A 19,605-nucleotide genomic window follows, 5' to 3' on the forward strand; every position below is an offset into this window, starting at 1 on the left:
ATATTCATTCTTCTCGAGTGCATATGGAACCTTCTCCAGAATAGACCACATACTGGGTCACAAATCAGGGTTCAACAGATACGAAAAGATTGAGATTACTCCCTGCATCTTAAGATCACAGTGCTTTGAAACTGGAGCTCAACCACAAGGAAAAGGTTGGAAGAAACTCAAACACCTGGAAGCTAAAGACCACCTTGCTAAAGAATGCTTGAATCAGCCAGGAGATCAAAGAAGAAATTAAACAATTCATGGAAACAATGAGAATGAAGACACTTCAGTCCAAAACTTATGGGATACAGCAAAGGTGGTCCTATGGGGGAAATACATAGCCATCCAAGGCTCCCTCAAAAAAATTGAAAAATCCAGAATACATCAACTTTCTTTACACCTTAAAGTACTGGAGAATCAACAACAAATTAAGCCAACTCCACACACAAGAAGGGAAATAATATTTATTAGAGCAGAAATCAATGAGATAGAAACTAGAGATACAGTAGAATGCATCGATGAAACTAGAAGCTGAATAGAATCAATAAGATCAATAAACCATTGGCCAAACTAATCCAAAAGAAAAGAGAGAAGGCCCAAATTAATAAAATTATGAACGAAAAGGGAGAGATCACAGCTAACACCAAGGAAATAGAAACAATAATCAGAAATTATTATCAACAGTTACATGCCAAGAGGTTAAGCAACCTAGATGAAATGGATGCATTGCTGGAAAACTATAAGCTTCCAAAACAACCAGGAAGAAACTTACAACCTGAATAGATTAATATCTAGTAACAAGATTGAAGCAGGGATCAAAAACCTCCCAAAGAAACAAGAGCCCAGGACCTGATGGATTCCAGGGGGTTTTTATCAAATTTTCAAAGAAGAAATAATACCTATTCTCCCAAAGCTGTTTCAAACAACTGAAGCAGAAGGAAAACTTCCAGACTCTTTTTATGAAGCCAGCATTACCCTGATCCCCAAATGAGGCCACGACCCCACCAAAAAGGAGAATTTCAGACCAATATCCCTGATGAATATGATACAAAGATTCTCAAAAGATCCTAGCAATAGGATCCAACAGCACATTAAAAAGATTATCCACCATGACCAGGTAGGATTCATCCCTGGGCTGCAAGGATGGTTCAACATTTGCAAATCAATCAATGTGATAGAACAAATCAATAAGAGAGGAGAGAAGAACCACATGGTCCTCTCAATTGATGCATTAAAAGCATTTGACAAAATCCAGCATCCGTTCCTGACTAAAACGCTTCAAAGTAGAGGGATAGAACTTCATAAAATATATCTGTGAAAAACCCACAGCAAATATCATCCTCAATGGGAAAAAGCTCACAACCTTCCTGTTGAGATCAGGAACATGACAAGGATGCCCACTCTCACCACTCTTGTTCAACATAGTATTAGAAGTCCTAGAAACAGCAATCAGAAAACAAAGAGAAATAAAAGGTATCCAAATTGGCAATGAAGAAGTCAAACTCTCTCTCTCCGCAGATGACATGATACTTTATATAGAAAACTCAAAAGACTCCACCCCCAAACTACTAGAACTCATACAGCAATTCAGTAATGTGGCAGGATACAAAATCAATGTACAGAAATCAATGGCTTTCTTATACACTAACAATGAAAACACAGAAAGGGAAATTAGAGAATCGATTCCATTTACTACAGCACCAAGAACCATAAGATACCTGGGAATAAACCTAACCAAAGAGGTAAAGGATCTGTACTTGAGGAACTACAGAACACTCATGAAAGAAATCGAAGAAGACACAAAAAGATGGAAGACCATTCCATGCTCTTGGATCGGAAGAATAAACATTGTGACAATGTCTATACTGCCTAGAGCAATCTATACGTTTAATGCCATTCTGTTCAAAATTCCACTGGTATTTTTCAAAGAGCTAGAGAAAACAATCCTAAAATTTGTATGGAATCAGAAGAGACCCCGAATTGCTAAGGAAATGTTGAAAAAAAAAAAAAAACTGGTAGCATCACGTTGTCTGATTTCAAGCTTTACTACAAAGCTGTGATCACCCAGACAGCATGGTACTGGCATAAAGAAAGACACATAGACCAGTGGAACAGAGTAGAGAGCCCATTTATGGACCCTCAACTCTATGTTCAAATAATCTTCAACAAAGCAGGAAAAAATATACAGTGGAAAAAAGACAGTCTCTTCAATAAATGGTGCTGAGAAAAATGGACAGCTATATGTAGAAGAATGAAACTCGACCATTATCTTATGCCATACACAAAATAAACTTGAAATGGATAAAAGACTTCAATGTGAGACAGGAATCCACCATAATCCTAGAGGATAACATAGGCAGTAACCTCTTTGATATCAGCCACAGCAACTTCTTTCAAGATATGTCTCCAAAGGCAAAGGAAACAAAAGTGAAAATGAACTTTGGGGACTTCTTAAAGATCAAAAGCAACTGCACAGCAAAGGAAACACTCAACAAAACAAAGAAGCAACCCATGGAATAGGAGATGATAATTGTAACTGACAGTACAGACAAAAGGCTGATATCCAGGATCTATAAAGAACTTCTCAAACTCAACACACAAAAAACAGATAATCATGTCAAAAAAATGACAGAAGTCATGAACAGACACTTCTCCAATGAAGACATACAAATGGCTATCAGACACATGAAAAAATGTCATCATCACTAGCCATCAGGGAGATTCAAATGAAAACTACATTAAGATACCACCTTACACCAGTTAGAATGGCCAAAATTAGCAAGACAGGAAACAACATGTGTTGGAGAGGATGTGGAGAATGGGGAACCGTCTTACACTGTTGGTGGGAATGCAAGTTGGTGCAGCCAATTTGGAGACCAGTGTAGAAATTCCTCAAGAAATTAAAAATAGAGCTTCCCCATGACCCTGCAATTGCACTGCTGGCTATTTACCCCAAAGATACAGATGTAATGAAAAGAAGGGCCATCTGTACCCCAGTGTTTATAGCATCAATGGCCACGGTCGCCAAACTGTGGAAAGAACCAAGATGCCCTTCAACGGATGAATGGATAAGGAAGAGGTGGTCCATATACACTATGGAGTATTATGCCTCCATCAGAAAGGATGAATACCCAACTTTTGTATCAACATGGATAAGACTGGAAGAGATTATGCTGAGTGAAATAAGTCAAGCAGAGAGAGTCAATTATCATATGGTTTCACTTATTTGTGGAGCATAAGAAATAACACAGAGGATATGGGGAGATGGAGAGAAGGGAGTTGAGGGAAATTTGGAGGGAGATGAACCATGAGAGACTATGGATTCTGAAAAACAATCTGAGGGTTTTGAAGGGGAGGAGGGTGGGAGGTTGGGTGAGCCTGGTGGTGGGTATAATGGAGGGCACATATTGCATGGAGCACTGGTTGTGGTGCATAAGCAATGAATTCTGTTACACTGACAATAAATTAAATAAAGAAAAAAAGAAGAAGAAGAAGTAGGGTTGGCAGAGATGGGCACAGTGGGGAAGCAGGGACAGGCATTGTGGTGGCCCCTGGAGCCTTCTCTGTCTGAACGCTGTCCTGGGGATGCCCAGGACTCCATGCTCGGAGGAGAGAAGACACTCCCTGCCTCCATGATATCAGAGGAAAGGGATTATGATGAAAGAATGACCATGGGACTTTTATCACTTTTTTTTCAGATTACCAAATGGACATGCAAGGGGGCCACACGCTGAGATGCTACTGGGCCAGTTGCTTGGGATTCCCAGAGCTTATGGAATCCACAAGCATGTGCTCATTCCTGAGGCTCATCCCATCCCAGTCTCACCAAGCTGCACTCTTGCTGATGTAGAGGCTCAAAGACATGGTGTGGAATAAGGTTAGAGTTTTTGATGTGGTGATTATTTTTGTCTTCGAGGATGGAAGGGGCTCCATCACCATGTTGATGAGACACTAGATGTGGCAAGGTCCCAGGCTTGACCTTGGGCATGGGGGATTTCCTCACCTGAGTCCATCTCAAAGCAGGCTGACAGCTGAGGGCTATCTCCTGAGGCCTGGTGTATCACAGAATGCACCACCATCTGCAGAGCCCTATCCACCTCAATTGCTTGGGCACAGGACATGGATTAGCTTCATCCACCACTGAGGTCTTAAAGCTACCCTACCTCAAGCATGCAGAGTTCCCTGACTCCACCTGATCTAACCTGGGCTTCACTAATTGAAAATATATAGAGTGAATATCATGGGGGACTGAGAAGCAGGTTGTTCTGGGATCTCTGAATGCCAGGCATTGGAGTGAGCTCTAGCAAGGACAGAGGACAGAGAAAGGAAGAGGAACCTTAGACCTATGAAGTAACATAAAATCTGGGTATAGAAACGCAGACATCTCCCCACCACACATTTCCTTGAATTGCTCTCCAAGGGGGTGCAAGAGGCAGAGATCCAGCTGAGGACAAGATGTTGACATTTATAGAATGTCAACCTTATAGAATGTAGACCTTATAGATGTCAGCCTTATAGAATGTCAACCTTATAGAATAAGGTTACATTTTTGGAACAGTTTTACATTTAGAGAAAAACTGAGACAATCACACAAAGTTCCAATATATAGGTGCATACAGTTTCTCCTCCTTATAGCATTTTACAGTAATTTGTTTCATCTGTTATAATTAGTGAACCAATATTGGAGCATTGTTATTAACCAAAATCCATAGTTTGATCTTGTCTTATCTTCAGCCATTATAATAAAACAGCGTGAGCTGGATGCCTTGAAACAACAGGAACTTATTTCTCATAGTCCTAGAGGCTGGAAGTCTGAGATCAGGGTGCCATGATAGTTGGGTTGTGATGAGATCTCTCTTTGAAGTTGCAGACTGCCAACTACTTGTATTTTCACCTGGTGGATGGAGTGAGGTGGCTGTCTGGTCCCTTTTCATGAGGATTCTACCCTCATGACCTTATTATCTGCAAAGTCCCCACCTCCAAATCCCATGAGCATTGGAGAGGTACAAGTATTCAGTCCAGAAGAGATTTCCTTAGTTTTCACTCTATGTCCCTTTCTGTCCCAGAATTCCATGCAGGATACCACATTACATTTTCTTGTCATGTCTCTCTAGGCTCCTCTCAGCTGTGAGAGCTTCTCGGACTGGTATATGGTGGAATGTCCCTCATTGCAATTTGTCGAATGCTTTTCTCATACACAGACTGGGGCAGTGGTTTGGGGAGGAAGGTCACAAGAGGAAAAGTGTTGTTTTCATCACATTATATCAGGGAGCATACTCTGGCCGTGGTTTATGACTATTGGTGAACTCGTGATGATGTGGCTGGACTGTATTTGTCAGGTGTTCCCTCTGTAGTTTAATTAGGTTATGAGCTGTGGGAACACAGAGTGAGAGAAAGGAATTAATATTTTATACAGGGTGGTTTATGAAAGGTACTTTTTAATAAGGTGATGTTTAAACAGAAAATAAGAGAGGGAGAGAGCGTCATGCAGATCTTTGGGGAAAGAAGCAGAGGAAAGACACAGTTTGACCCCATTGCCATAGAATCACTGTAGCTGAAACTGGAGAGCTGTAAGAGACAAAGAATGGTCCAGGAAGGAGTGCTGTTGGCCAGGACCAGGGAGCAGGCTTGGGGTAAGCATTGTACAGAGTCTGGGTGGAGCTCACTGGTTTTGGGAGGAGGCTTGCACTCACACTTGAGAGCTTCTCAGGAATTTTATAAGACAGTTGATAGACACTGTTAGCTTGTCATTGGTCACATTGGGAGTGTTGACACCACGGAAGTCTACAAGTACTACAAATCAGGATATTTTTCCTTTCCCTGAGTAGACTGCTTCACATTTACCATCAGGCCACTGCACACAGCATTCTGAAGGCAGAATTGAATATGGGATATAAAGTAAGAAAACCAAGGATGGCTCCAGACTTCTGGACTGCCAGCTCATGTACATGAGCAGTGGGGCTGGGAAGAAAGAAGGTGACAGAAGAGCTAGTGTTCCCATCACAAGGAGGAGGGTGTTTTGTCCTTGGGACTAAGGAGTAGGACATGAAGGTAAAGAGGAAAGAGAATCATTTCTCTTCTTCAAACGAGGAGGAGATTCATTTTATTTAAGACCCAGTGAAGAACCTCACAAAGCCTAGAATGTCTGGGGGTTGGCAGAAATAACTCCCAAGAACATGGATGTAAGCATGCAGTCCATGCCCACAGTCCCCAGATGATGAATGAGAGACACCTGGTATGTGTAGGTGGGACTCTTTTCTCCTATTTAGGCAGATACCCATGCATCAGTCCCCAGAGCAAGTTCCCACGGCCCCTCTGAGGACTTGGTATTAAGACCGAGCTCTGAGGTCATCAAGGATTGTGAGAAGGAGAAGAAGGGACTGTGGGCAGGTGAGTCTCTGGAAGAAGCAAGGTATTTGGGGCAGAATTGGGAAGCTTCTCAATGTTCCTTGTCCTTGGCTGCACCCCTCAAGGACTGAAGGAGCAGAAACTGAGGGTGACATGTAGTAGGAGAGAAAGGGAGGAGCTGTGGGACCCATGTTCACAGTTGATTATGGGCACAACATTCAAGAAATGTTCCCAACGTGTTTCTTATGTCCTTGGTGCTATTTTCCTCCTGGGACACCTGTTGTGAAAGGACAGGCAGCCCCTGCTAGAGGACTCTGCCACTTAAGCCTCCCTCCCTTAGGGCTTGATCCCCTCTCTCCATCCCCTCCAGTATCTCCCACAAAGGATCAGATTGGAAAAAATCTTCAGAGCAGCCCTATGGTACATGTCAGGATTCTTCTAAACACAGACGTCTTGTGCCCAAAGGAGCCTCAGTTCTCCATTATCTAGTGATGCTCTCCAAGTGATCCTCCCACCCAGCTGCCTGTCGTTCAGCTTCTCTGCCCACTTCCTTCCCAGAATCCCTAGGACTCTGTCCACACTCTTTGACAGCCATTGACCCTGCCCATATTTTATAGGCTAAATGCCCCCTCCCCCCTCAGGGAGCCTGGACCCCTGAGACTCCCGAGGGTATCAAGGGAGGTGTGTCACATGCTCTTTACTGCAGGTGGGAGCTGACCCTGTGTGACCTGTGGGCTTCCCCTTTTCCTGACGTGGCTCTTTCTGGAACTAACTGTGCCTGCTCTCCCTGACCCATAACTTACAATCGGGTGCTTGCTTCCTGTGGACATAGATAGCAGAGACAGTGATGAGCAGCAACAGCTTCGGGCCCAGGGTGAGAGCCATCAGGAATGGAGTAAATGGCCTTGACTCTGGAAAAGAAGGGATAGGAAGCATCATCAGAGTGGGGCACCCTGGAGTCCATTCCCTGGGTCCTCCACTTACACTATCTGAAGCGACTCAGTCTTATCAACACTCTGAAGCTCATAAATTCTTCCCCTGCTCAAGGCAGATTTCGGGGTTAGACATTCATCACCTCACTCACCCCTTTCTTACTGCCAAGTGTCCTTCTTGAGGGAAGAGGTGGGGAGAACGAGCACTCCACAACAGGTAAGTTTGGTTTACTGACTTGGTCATCACACCCAGTGGGGCAGGTCACACAGCCTCTTTCTGATGAGCCAACAGGCTCCTAGTTTACAGAGGGTGGAGAGATGAAGTGGCTCAGACCCAGGGAACCCCCTCACTGATGGCCTGCAGGATGACTCTGAGACCTTGTCTTTGGACCAGGAAAAAGCCAAACTCTCTGGGCCATAGGGACAAATGTCTGCCCGGCCTCAAAGAGTGAGAACAGATATCACGGTCATTGAGGGGCAAGGCTGTTCTGTTTTGCTCGGTGCACATGGATGACTCCCATGTACAGAGGTGAGGAGGGAGTCCGCAGGATGACCTGACCTCAGGAGACCTGCTGGCTAGACAATATCCTGGGGAATCAAGGAAATGGGGTCTAATGGAGAGTTTCAAACACCATCAGGCCACCTGAACCCCATTGCCACTTTCAGCCGACGTCTGTCTCTTGGACATAGACTGTTGATCTGGAAGGACAGCTTCCGATTTTTTTACTTTATACAATGACCCATTTTGTTTTTATATTTGAATTTTAAAAATCCACATATTTGGGGGAATATATAGAGTAATCTTAAAAGAAGGAGTAGGTCCTCAGCATATTTGCCCTAGCATGTTAGAGGATGTCAGGTCTCTGCTTTGGGGCTGCTGGACTTTTTCTGAGTTGAAAGAAATTGGCCATGTTTGTACCTGTTTCTAGAGGGGAGCTAGCAGTAGAAGGCTTGAGGAAGTGAGGGTACAGAGGGTAAACCATTCCTCTCCATTTAAAACAACTCACAAAGAGCAGGCAGCTTGCTTGCTCTCTGTCTGAGGCTGAGTCTTGCCATCCTGAATTGTGTCAACATCTCTCTTTGCCAGTCCTACTTCCTTCGCTCTCTCATGCAGGTGAATCGGGCAGCAAACCACAGTGAGCTTTCTCTCTTCTCTTATCATCTGAGAGTCTCCTTCCTGGGTCACCTGATGTGTGGAGTTTATTTGGTTGGGGTCTGGAAAGCCAACTCTAATGGGCCCATTTGGACGGGGGTCTCTTTCTGCAAGCTGGTCATGAGGCCCCCAGCCCTGTGGGAGTTAGAGCAGGGTAGGTGTTGGCTTGCCCTGCCCTTGTCACTGCTGAAACCTCACCATGGTGACCTGGGCTGGTGTAAGCAGAGGAGGGGAGTATTCTGGCATTCTGATGATGTAATAATTACAAGAACTACGGGTTGGGTGGCTCTTGCTTGGCATTAACCTTCGGAGAAAGACAGTGCAAAGTGAAGACTGATCACATGTGAAAGGTTATGTGTGAATGTCAGGGGACTTCGCAACAGTGCAGACTCTTACCTCCTAGAGCTGGAGGGCAGAAAAAGCTGAGAACACAGTTGCGTCCAACATAAACATAAGAGTATCAGTGCTACAGAGAGCTGAATTCTCAGCTACACTGCACCTACTGTGCTGGAGTAGGGCCCTGATATGGAAATATGGGAGATGGATACTGAGATGTGGGATAGGGTCAATGGGGCTGAACATTTCAAAGCCCTCTGGGCACTTTGTAATGGGCTGCTGAGTACAAGACAGAGGCTTAACTACTCATCTCCAAATATAGCCTCTCAACCCAAAGGAAAAACAACAAAAGGACAGTAGATTCTATGGAAAACTGGCTCTTGGTAGTCCTTGAAGAGCAATGCCCAAACTGCAGAATCTCTGGAGACAAAAGAGAAAAATCTCCACGCCCAAATGCACATCCCCTTATGCCTTTCCCCTCCCACCTCCACCACACACAGGAAAGGGCAGGAGATGGTGCAGACTCATCTATTTCTCCCACCTCTCCTGGCTCAGTAGAAGCCTGCCCCCTGGAATTCATGTGAGGTCCACCCATGGAGGGCTCTGAAAGGTGGAAGAGGAAGGCAACTGGGCTAGTTGCTTCCATTCTGGAGGAGGAACCTACACCAGGTATCCTGGGTCCACACTCCCAATGTCCCAAGCCCAGAGGAGGCCCAGCTGTGGTATTCGAACAAAGAAAAGTCTAGACTTGATAATGTTTTTCCCATTCCAAAAAAAAAAAAAAAGAAAAAAAGAAAAAAATGAGGAGGAGCAAAATAAGCGCAAAGCAAGAGAAGGAAATAAAAAAAGAGGAGAAAAGGCAAAGAAATTAACAACGAACAATAGAGAATATCACTGAAATGAACGTGGGTTCTTTGAGAAGACTGATAAACTTGAAAAACTTCCATCAGTTGTGATAATGAAAAAAAATGAGGATTGACACATTTCCAATATCAGAGATGAAATGGGAGACCCAACAGACACCACAAGGATTACTAGGTAATATTATGAGAAGCTCTATGTGTAGAAATCGGACAACTCAGAGAAAAAGACTGAATTTTTCAAAAGCTCAACCTACCACAAGCATCCAATATGAAATGAAGAATTTGAGTAGACCTAGCTATTCAGATTCTATTCAGAGCAACAAAAGAATCATGGAGACCCAGATGTTTCATAGGAAATATCTTTGAAGCATTTACAGGTTGAATTAAAACCAAGTTAGGTCCACAAAATAAAGTTAATAGAAGCAGCTTTGGAAAAATTGGAATATATACTCCATTTTAGATGATACTAGGAATTACGGCTAATTTTACTAAGAGTGTAATAGTACTGGTTTTATAGAAGGAACCATGTCACTAGTCACATGACCACACAAGCATGGACTCCATTTGGAGCTGGATGTGGATCCATGACTAAGTCATTAGTGGACACAATTAAACAACTTCTGCATACCTCTAGTTTTAAGGGAAATCGTTTCTTTTCCCCTTCCTATCTCTAGTCTCCTGGGCAGCAGTGACATGAACCCTCGGAGGCCCAGTGTTGACCCAGGCAAGAGGACAATGTCATTGGGCATGTTAGAAGGAACATGGACCTTTGAAAGATCTTCTGGAACAAAGACTCCTGGAAAACTGGCTTGATGTTACACGAGAGAGAAATAAGGATTGTTTTAGTTGTAGAAAGGGGCCTCTGTAGTTTTTGGGACAATGCTCCCCTGCCATATTTAATCCCCCGCCCCTTTTTTAACAGGTTGCTGGTCCATCTTCACGGACTCAGGTTTCCCTGGAATAGCTTAGCTCCTCAGCCGGCCTAAGGGCAGAAAATATTCTCCATCTGTCCCTCATTGCTCCCTGAGTCCCTTCTGTAAAATTCTAAGTCAGAGGGTTGGTTAAGCAGTAAAGGAGACCAAAAATGAATTGGAATTGGCATAAAGTGAATGTGCTTTGAGCGATCATGACTATTGCTAGTCTGCTGTCACAAATAAAGGGAGAGAAGAGATCCCAGGTGTGAAAACACACAGTCACCCAGGAGCCTGGTCAAGATACAAAACTCCAGGTCTTCAGGGTCCCTTCTCGAATTTCAGAGTGGCAAGTGCACACATTTTCCATGGTGATGATGGAAAAGTATAGAAGCAATAGAGACCATGCTAGGTGGGAAATAACAGCGGGAAGGGGGTGTCTGGACAGGCATGGTGACTTAATTGTGGTCAGGTGAGGAAAGAGGGAGCAAGAATCCTTGCGCAGGATCACTGAGGCCTCACCCTGGGTATTATGGGTTTCCTGGTCCGTCTGGTGGGCAGAGGCCACGAGGGTATGGTTTCTGGTGACCGCGGGCTGCCCGTCATGCTGCACCAGGCAGGTGAACACCACGTCTTCCCTGTGGGCAGATGAGTTCACCAGGAGCCAGCTTGTCCAGTTAAAGGTCCCATCCTTGTTCTCTACGAGGTTCGAGGCCCTTGAGGCCATTTCTGTTCGGGACACGTTGCCATTCTCTAACCAGGTCAGCTGGAGGCGTTGGGGGTAGAACTTCTTCACTTGGCAAGTGACCTTCACCTGGTCCCCTAACAGGGTCTTCTGGGAAACCTCCAAGGTGGGCGGAACTGAAACAGCACAGGGCAGAAGCTCTCACATCATGGAACAGATGGGCCATGGGGGAGGGGCTCGAGAAATTAGGTCCCCCCACACAGCAAGGGAGTCACCCAGAACAGAACTAGGCATGCAGCTGGTGCACAAACACTGAGTTTTTGCATGTGAATGAGATCCCTAAGCACAGTGCCCAGCACACAGTAGGTGTGCAAGGATTGATGGCTCCTCATAGGCTAAGAATGAGTGAAATCAAGAGACTCAGCCCCACACATACATTTGGAACAGAATAACTGTAGCAAAACAAATGACCTCACCAAGCACACAGTGGCATGTAGTACAGCAGGTGCTCAATAATTGGAATTGCTACGGTAAAGTAAGAGAAACTACCAAGCGCAGTGCTTGGTACATGGTAGGTGTTCACCCCCGTAGCAGCCATGGAAACAGTAGGAGGTGACGGCACATCTAGGTGCAGGTGACCTGGAGGGTCTGCCAGGGGTCAGACTCCAGGGAACAGAGGGCCTGGGGCAGGGAGTGGGGGAGGGACAGGCTCAGAGACCTGGGGGCCGGACCTGGGCTGGGGCTGGCGGGGAGTGACATCTACCTCTGAGGACCTCAGACATGTTGGCAGTCCCACGAAGAGGAGGAACCCCCTGCAGGGTCACGTGGGTCACCTCACAGATGACCTGGGAGCGAACATCCCCCGGGGCCAGCACCAGTCTGGTTGTGCTGGAGATGCTGTAGGATATTCTGTTTCCCTCTGGGTCCACGCTGGTCTGGGAGGCTGCCAGCTCATTCCCGTTTCTGAACCATCTCAGGGTGATGTTTCTGGGGGAGAAGCCGCGGGACTTGCAGGTGAAGTTCACTGTCTGCTCCGGCGAGGCCCTGGCCGTGGGGCCGGACACCACGGGGAGAGAGGGTTTGGCTACAAGAGAAACATTTGTGAACAGTGAGCATGACTGTGGTCCTCAGTGCTCAGGAACCTGTAGGGCGCTGTGGAGAACCTGCCACCCTTCTGAGAGTGTGCGGAGGGCGGTGTCTTCTCCTCCTTGCACAGAGGAGGCCCTGAAGTTCCAGAGCTGAACTCTGACTCAGGGGTAGGGCCCAGATGCAGTTCTAGGCTTGAGTTCAAATCCCCCCCTCACTTCTCTGCCAGGTGACTTCCCACCAATCTGGGCACAGGAAAGACGTTTCTGATGGGTCTGACTGTTGGCATCAACCGTTCCTAGCTGCCTCTCTGCAAACGTCACTGAGGTCAGAGAAGATATGCAACAGACTGTACAGTGAACAGGGACCCCTAAAGAGGCCAGAACTGGGCTGGCCAGCTGACCACAATGGGGCTGTGGCACGGCGAGGCTCCTCTTCTGTGACATGGGACAAGAGGCACTTCTCCTTACCGGGATTGCAGGAAGGGGCAAGTAAGGGAATGCAACTAGTTCTGCTTATCACTGGAAATGCAGATGGAAAAGAGCAGATGAATCAGAAAGTGGCTGACAGTAACCTCAGTCTCATTATAGTGCTAAAATCCCCCTCTGAATATTCATCAGCATCATGGCTTTGGAAATTATTCCCTGTGATCCTTTACCTGTAAAATAAAGACAACGTTGTGAGGAAACTCCCCCAGGGTGGTCTCTGTCTCTCTCTCACCTAGGAGCCAAGCTCCTTTGGTCCAGTTACAATGGGACTGCTCTTTACCGGGGGGACTTCCTGTGGCCTCCAGCTGTTTCATCCACAACAGAATAAATGTCCCACCTTCTCCAGCCCGAAAGTGACAGCCACCCTCCTTTTCCATCAGACATTCTCACTGAAAACAGTTATGGAGAGGGCTCCCTCCGGGTGTCCAGACATGTTGACTCGACAACAACAGAGGGAAGATGTCGGGTCCTGACAGCTGAGTCTAGAATGTGAACTCTCGCTCATGGAGCCGAACACCCTCCAAGATGTGCCTCAGTCATCCTTAGTGGGCAGAACCAGGAATGGGGTGCCCAGTGTTGCTGGGATTGCGGGTCCCTTCTGCTCTGTCCAGGCCGGTGTCCCAGGCTGCTCAGTGAAGGAGCAACACCACACAACAGTGGAAAGACTCTGGATCCTGTTACTCGTGAGAAGCCGTGTCCTCCAGGAACAGGCTCGACACTTCACCAGATGTTTGCATACCTGTCTGATCTGGGGGTTCAAAGCTAGCCCACCTCTTCCCATGTTTTCTTAATGTTTACTGCTGACAAAGAGAACCATACAAGATTTACAAGAGTTTCAAGGAGAGGGTGGGCACTTTCACCCACTTTGGCCGGTGTGGAGAGTGTGCAGAGAGCAGGGCTGTGAGTCAGGCTGTGGCTCACTTCCCTCCTCAGGCCGGGTCTTCTGAGCCTCGGTGTCATCTGTAAATGGGCTGAGATGGTCCCTCCAGCTTCATCCATTCTCAACCAGGGCAACCCTGTGTGGGTAGCTTGGGGAAGAGGAAGGAGAGCTCTCCCAGGAGGAACAGATCTGCCCAGTGCTGGAGCCACCTACTAGTTCTGGTGCCCAGGCAAGGAATGTACAACTGGGAACTCCTGTAACACCTGCACAATCAGGATAAAACCACCCGATGCCTATGTCCAGGAGCTGAGGGGAGACTCAGTGTTCTTATGGAAGTCAGTCCCTGAATTACATGATGCTTTTTGGATAGACCCGCCACAAGTGGCAGCCTCTGGCATCTTCTCCATCCTGGGCTCTCAGCATAAACAGTGAGTTTATACCCCTTCTCACTGTGATTCTTCTACGTTGAAAGAGAGACATGTCCCACCTCCCTGCCCTGGGTGCATTCGTCCACAGGAAGGGAAGGGAATGTGAGCTTCATGAGAAAGGAGCCCTTGCCTGTTTTGTTCCCTGTTTCCCCTGCAGGCACACAAGAGACTGCACAAAGTAGTAACACAGTAAGTGTTGAGTTAGAGAAGAGTCAGCCACATGGCAGGGACACTCTCTGGAGGCAGGAGTAAGACTGGGTCATGTGATGGGCCAAATCACTCAGAGTGTAAGTCCCTCATCCCTGGATCCAGAGAGCTGGTAAGGATTGAAAAAGGCAAGAATTATGGATCCACGGACTGGGGTTCTAGACTTTCCCACCATTTATCAGGGGCGTTGAGCAAGCATCAGGACCTCTCCAGGCCTCTCCTTCCCCTGATTCATGGCAGCGGCTGAATTCAGGGACATCTACCACAACGCCTGATTCTTAGCTGTTTGTCAGACAATGGAGGGCATTCTTATTGTCTTGTTGTCACAACCAAGGGACAAGAAGGCCCAGGCCGTACTCACCACTCACAGTGACCTGGGTGCCTGGTCCAGACTTAAACTCCACATCATCAGGGGTCCCTTTAAGGAACTTCACACAGTAGTAGGTTCCGGTGTCTGCTGGGGTGATGTTACTGATGCGGATGGAAAAGTCCATGTTGTTTCTCCTTGTGGGGTCTGAAGCATTTGTTACTCGGGGAAAGTGGCCTCCTTTGAAACTGAAGATTAACTCCCGGCCTGGCCCTGTCCCCCTGAACCACTGAACAGGCCCTGTGGGGATCAGGGAGGTCAGGGTGCAGCGCAGAGTGGCTGTCCGTCCGGCTGCGACAGACACTGACTTGTCAGGCTGGATCACCTGCAGCCCCACCTCACCGGCCACACCTGGAGGGAAAACAGAGCAGTCGTCTCCTCATCCTGCTGTGATCCTGTACTTCTCCTCATGTGTTTATGCACAACAGCTCCATGACTGAGTGCACACCGGGAGCAACCTTTCCCCGAGCCTGTAACTGGAGACCCCATCACAATGGAGAAAACAAAGACACAGAGAGGCTCAGTGATGTGGCATAGAGCAGGTTTGACTTTGCAGGTGGATTTCCTGCCTTGGTGACTAGCTCATCTCTGGAGACATCGAGAAACAGTAACCCTTTTCTTCTTACATGAAGAGTCCTCAAAACCAGGCAGGGACAGAAATCATAGAAGCAGGCTGCTGGTGCCTCACACACACACCCAGTGTTCTTTTCCATTTCTTAGCTACTCCTCAGGGAGGAAATTTGTGGTTCACCGTTGCAGAGTGTGAGCTGGTAAAACCCATGCACTTAGCGGTACTTGCAACCAAACATGCCTCCTAAGGAGGGCACGAGCTATTACAGGCACGTCCTGTGCGTGCCAAGAACATCATGTACTTTGATTTCTAGGTCTGGAGAAGACTGGGGTCAGGAAGCTGAACTGCTAGGAGGAAAATGGAACGAAACAGGAATGCACCATGGAGGGAGACGTGGAGGGAAAATGGGAGGGGAGAGGGAAGAGGATCAGGTGGTCTTGAGGAGCCAAGGAAAGGTGAAATACCTACCACTTGTGTATCTATATTCCTCCTATTTCTATTTTTGCCCACACCTTGCCTCTCAGCTATGCTATGTATGTCCAAACACCGTTCGAACTTTTTCTTAGCTAGAAGTAAACCTCTCACAGCTAACATGTCCTAAACTGAACTCAGTTCCCCACATATCCTTGCACATCTCAGCGGAGGCACCTTTATTTTCCTGGATGCTTATGGTCCTGACCCTTGGGTGCCTTTTTTTCCCCACCTCAATTCCTATGCTAGTGGCTAAAGACTCCCCTACTGCAGGCACCCACAGGCTGACCTCTTCCTCTTCCTCTCCTGGCTGCTGTCTTGCTGCAAACCAGTTTACCTTGTTCACATGGAAGCTCTAAGCTCTTGAGGGCTCTAGCTGCTTCTCTCTCTGTCCTGTGGTCCTCCATTCTCAACCAAATGCTAGAATGAAACTCGTGTCAGATCGTGTCACTTCTGTCTTCAAAACCTTGCAATAGCTACCATTTCATTCAGAATAAAAGCCTGAATCCAAGGGGTGTTTGTTAGAGAGGAGACTGGAGTTGGGAGAAATTGGAAGGGGAGATGAACCATGAGAGGCTATGGACTCTGAAAAACAATCTGAGGGGTTTGAAGTGGCGGGGGGGTGGGAGGTTGGGGTACCGGGTGGTGGGTATTATGGAGGGCACGGATGGCATGGAGCACTGGGTATGGTGAAAAAATAATGAATACTTTTTTTTAAAATAAATAAATTAATTTATTAAAAAAAAAAAAAGCCTGAATCTTTGAACAGAGCAGAGGATTCTGCTCTCATGCTGTTCCCAATGCTGTTCAAGGAGGCTCTCCCCCCAGAAAATCACATGGCTCACTCCATCGCCTTCTTACTATCTTTGCTCCACGCTACCTGTTTAAATATATCCCACCCCTGGCAGTTCTCCCATTGTCGTATCCAGCTGCACTGTCATGTTTTTTCCGTAACGTTCATCACTCTCTGTACCTCTGTTATTTACTGATCTATTGCGTCTATTGTTTCCTGTCCTTTCCTCCACTATGATACAACTTCTAAAAGGTCAACTATTTTGTGTCTTTTATTCATCAACATGCCCTATGTTAATATAACTGTTCTTGTCGCCTAGTAGGTATATAGTTAATATTTGTATAATGTGTGAATTGCCCAATGAGACCCCTTTTGGAGACCATGAAGTCTATTTTCAGTGGAGAGTTTCTCAGGACATTATATCAGAAGCCGAGTTTTCCACATAGATGACGTGGAGGAAACAAACACTTGCATATATCCAGAACTCAGAATACAGAAGCACTTGAGGGAAGCAAACCACAAATATTCCTTACCACACCACCCCCTTCCCCACACTGATTGGAAGATCTGCAGAAATCTCATGGGATCGACCTAGGGTCATAGGGTTTGAAAAGAGCAATGGTTAGACCTGTGAGATCTAGAATCAGACTGCCTAGGTTCCAATCCTACCTTCCCACTTATACTCAGTGGCCTTGGCCCTTTCTGTGCCTTCTTTTCTTATCTGCAAGGTAGGGGTGACAAGAATGTCTACCTTGGATACAAAGATTACATGACATAATGGACATAGACATTTCCAGGTGTGTGTGTGGCACATGGTTAGTGCTCAGGAATTTGGAAAGTTATCACTCATGAGGATTTCCTGAGGCACGGAGGCATCAGTGGACACCAGATAATTGGGATTGGGATATGAAAGTGGATATAATTGCAGATGCAGATCACACAGGCAAGAATCCCTGAATTTTTGACCCTTCTTTCCTCACCCACTTGAATCCAGCATGGAGGCATTTCCAAGGTAGCAATGCACAAGGTTCTACTCATTTTACCAAGAGAGAAGTTCGTTTTTAATTTAAGAGCTTGGTGAGGGGTGAGAGGTAGGTTTAGAGAATTAAAGAAGTGGGTGAGTAGCTCAGAGAAAAAGATCCAAACATCGTTCTCTTGTGCATTTCACGTAGACTGGCTGCATTATGAGGAGAAAAAGCAAAGTGTTTTCCAAAATCCCATGTGTGTGCACATGCATGTGTGTACCCCTCCCTATGCCCATTCCTATGCATGCACGCACGTGCACACACACACAGAGGTAAGTGCGTTCCCTGTATATGTACAATGTGGCCCAGCATGCTAGTATAGAGATTTTTTTGAGCATTAAGTGAAATTATAGTACATGTTAAAATTCAGTAATAATTTGGCTCCTAGGAAACATGCAGCACGTCATTAACAAGAGTTTGTGAGTGGAATTCTGAAGTCCTCTGCGTGTGATACGTAATGGCTCTTCTACTGTTTGCCTCTCTGTGTTTCTGATGTTTCTGCACTTGGCCTCCACTGAGGATCTAGGCAGCATAACCTGGTTAACAAGATGAACTGTGGAGCTGAGTGGGCTGGACATGAACCTGAGCTGCTCCAGGGACTTAAGTAGGTGACTCTGGTCTGGTTACTCTCTCTGCCTCCCTATCTGCAATCAGGAGTACAGTCATAGCTATCAGGCACGGATGTTGTGAGGATTAGATCAATGAACATACACAAAGCTGTCATTGTTACCCATTGAAGCATTGATTCTTTGGATGCCAGTGGTAACCAGCTATAAATGATGGATCCCCAGAGGAAATGCTCGGATTCCTGATTTCAAGCTCAGATGAGACTCAGTCCTTGGCTTTCTGTGGAGGGTGTGGGTAGCACACCTGTGTTTACGTGGAGGCCCTAAATGCCCAGGGACAGGGAGTGGTTAAGGAGGCAGGGAAAGGGGAGTCTCCCTCAAAGCAATGCTCACCTGTGAGTCCCAACAGCAGAACCAGCAGGAGATGAGGAGAAGGGCAGGGTCTGGAGGCAGGGGCCCACATGGTGGAGGCCTGAGGATCCCGCTCTCTGCAAATGTGTGTGCTGGGGTGATGGGGCCTCTGTTCTGTGGGGAGGAACAGCCCACCCCTCTGGTGATGGAAGAGGAAGGAAGCATCTATAATGCAGTCACACAGCTGTGAGGCAGCAATTTGCTTCTGGATTGTGAAACAGACGTCAGGCAGAGAGGCCTCACATGGTGTTAGGGACCTCTTCTTCCATTTTGGGTTGTGTGTGTGTGTTTTCTTTATTTGAATCTATTTATTTATTTATTTATTTATTTTCAGCATAAGAGTATTCATTCTTCTTGTGTTTTGGGGGGTTTTGTGTGTGTGTGTGTGTGTTTTAATTCTTATCATGTTATGTTAGTTACCATACAGTACATCATTAGTTTTTGATGTAGTGTTCCATGATTCATCGTTTGTGTATACCACCCAGTGCCCCATGCAATCTGTGCCCTCCTTAATACCCATCACTGGGCTCACTCTTCCCCTCACTCCCCTTCCCTCTAAAACCCTCTGTTTGTTTCCCGGCATCTATAGTCTCTCATTGTTGGTTTCCTGCTCTGATTCCCCCCACCTTTATTTTTCCCTTCCTTCTCCTTTTTTCTTAAATTTTATTTATTTATTTGACAGAGAGACAGATCACAAGCAGGAAGGCAGTGAGAGAGGAGGAAGCAGACAGCCCAATGTGGAACTCGATCCCAGGGCCCTGGGATCATGACCTGACCTGAAGGCAGAGGCTTTAACCCACTGAGCCACCCAGGCACCCTCCCTTCCTTTTCCTAATGTCTTCCATGCTATTCCTTATGTTCCACAAATAAGGGAAACCAAATGATAGTTGACTTTTTCTGACTTATTTCATTAAGCATAACCTCCTCCACTCCTGTCCACGTTGATACAAAAGTTGGGTATTCATCCTTTCTGACAGTTGAGTAATATTCCATTGTACCATTGTAAAGAACCATATCTTCTTTAAACATTCATCTGTTGAAGGACATCTCAGCTCATTCCACAGTTTGGCTATTGTGGACATTGCTGCTATGAACA

The 19,605-nt window shown here is 46.3% G+C and overlaps 1 protein-coding gene across 3 annotated transcripts in view; it reads right to left on the reverse strand.

Annotated features, from left to right (window-relative positions):
- LOC123392103 (signal-regulatory protein beta-1-like) overlaps positions 1-18,654 on the reverse strand; it is a 39,521-nt gene extending 20,867 nt beyond the window's left edge. Inside the window, exons 1-6 of one of the 3 annotated variants that reach the window (XM_045080085.1) lie at positions 18,492-18,652; positions 14,667-15,023; positions 11,980-12,300; positions 11,054-11,392; positions 7,140-7,247; positions 4,585-5,359 (exon numbers count right to left, since the gene is read on the reverse strand). In XM_045080085.1, the coding sequence (XP_044936020.1) occupies positions 5,253-5,359; positions 7,140-7,247; positions 11,054-11,392; positions 11,980-12,300; positions 14,667-15,023; positions 18,492-18,561 (1,302 nt within the window). In that variant the 5' untranslated portion in view covers positions 18,562-18,652 and the 3' untranslated portion in view covers positions 4,585-5,252. Of the gene's footprint in view, positions 1-4,584; positions 5,360-5,406; positions 6,614-7,139; positions 7,248-11,053; positions 11,393-11,979; positions 12,301-14,666; positions 15,024-18,491 lie in introns of those variants that run through there. The other 2 variants (XM_045080145.1, XM_045080186.1) reach the window with 2 other exon arrangements.
- Positions 18,655-19,605: the final 951 nt, after the last annotated feature.

The sequence above is a fragment of the Mustela putorius genome, unplaced genomic scaffold (assembly GCF_011764305.1).
Source record: "Mustela putorius furo isolate JIRA1106 unplaced genomic scaffold, ASM1176430v1.1 tig00000054_pilon_pilon_pilon, whole genome shotgun sequence".
In the NCBI taxonomy this organism is placed as follows: domain Eukaryota; kingdom Metazoa; phylum Chordata; class Mammalia; order Carnivora; family Mustelidae; genus Mustela; species Mustela putorius.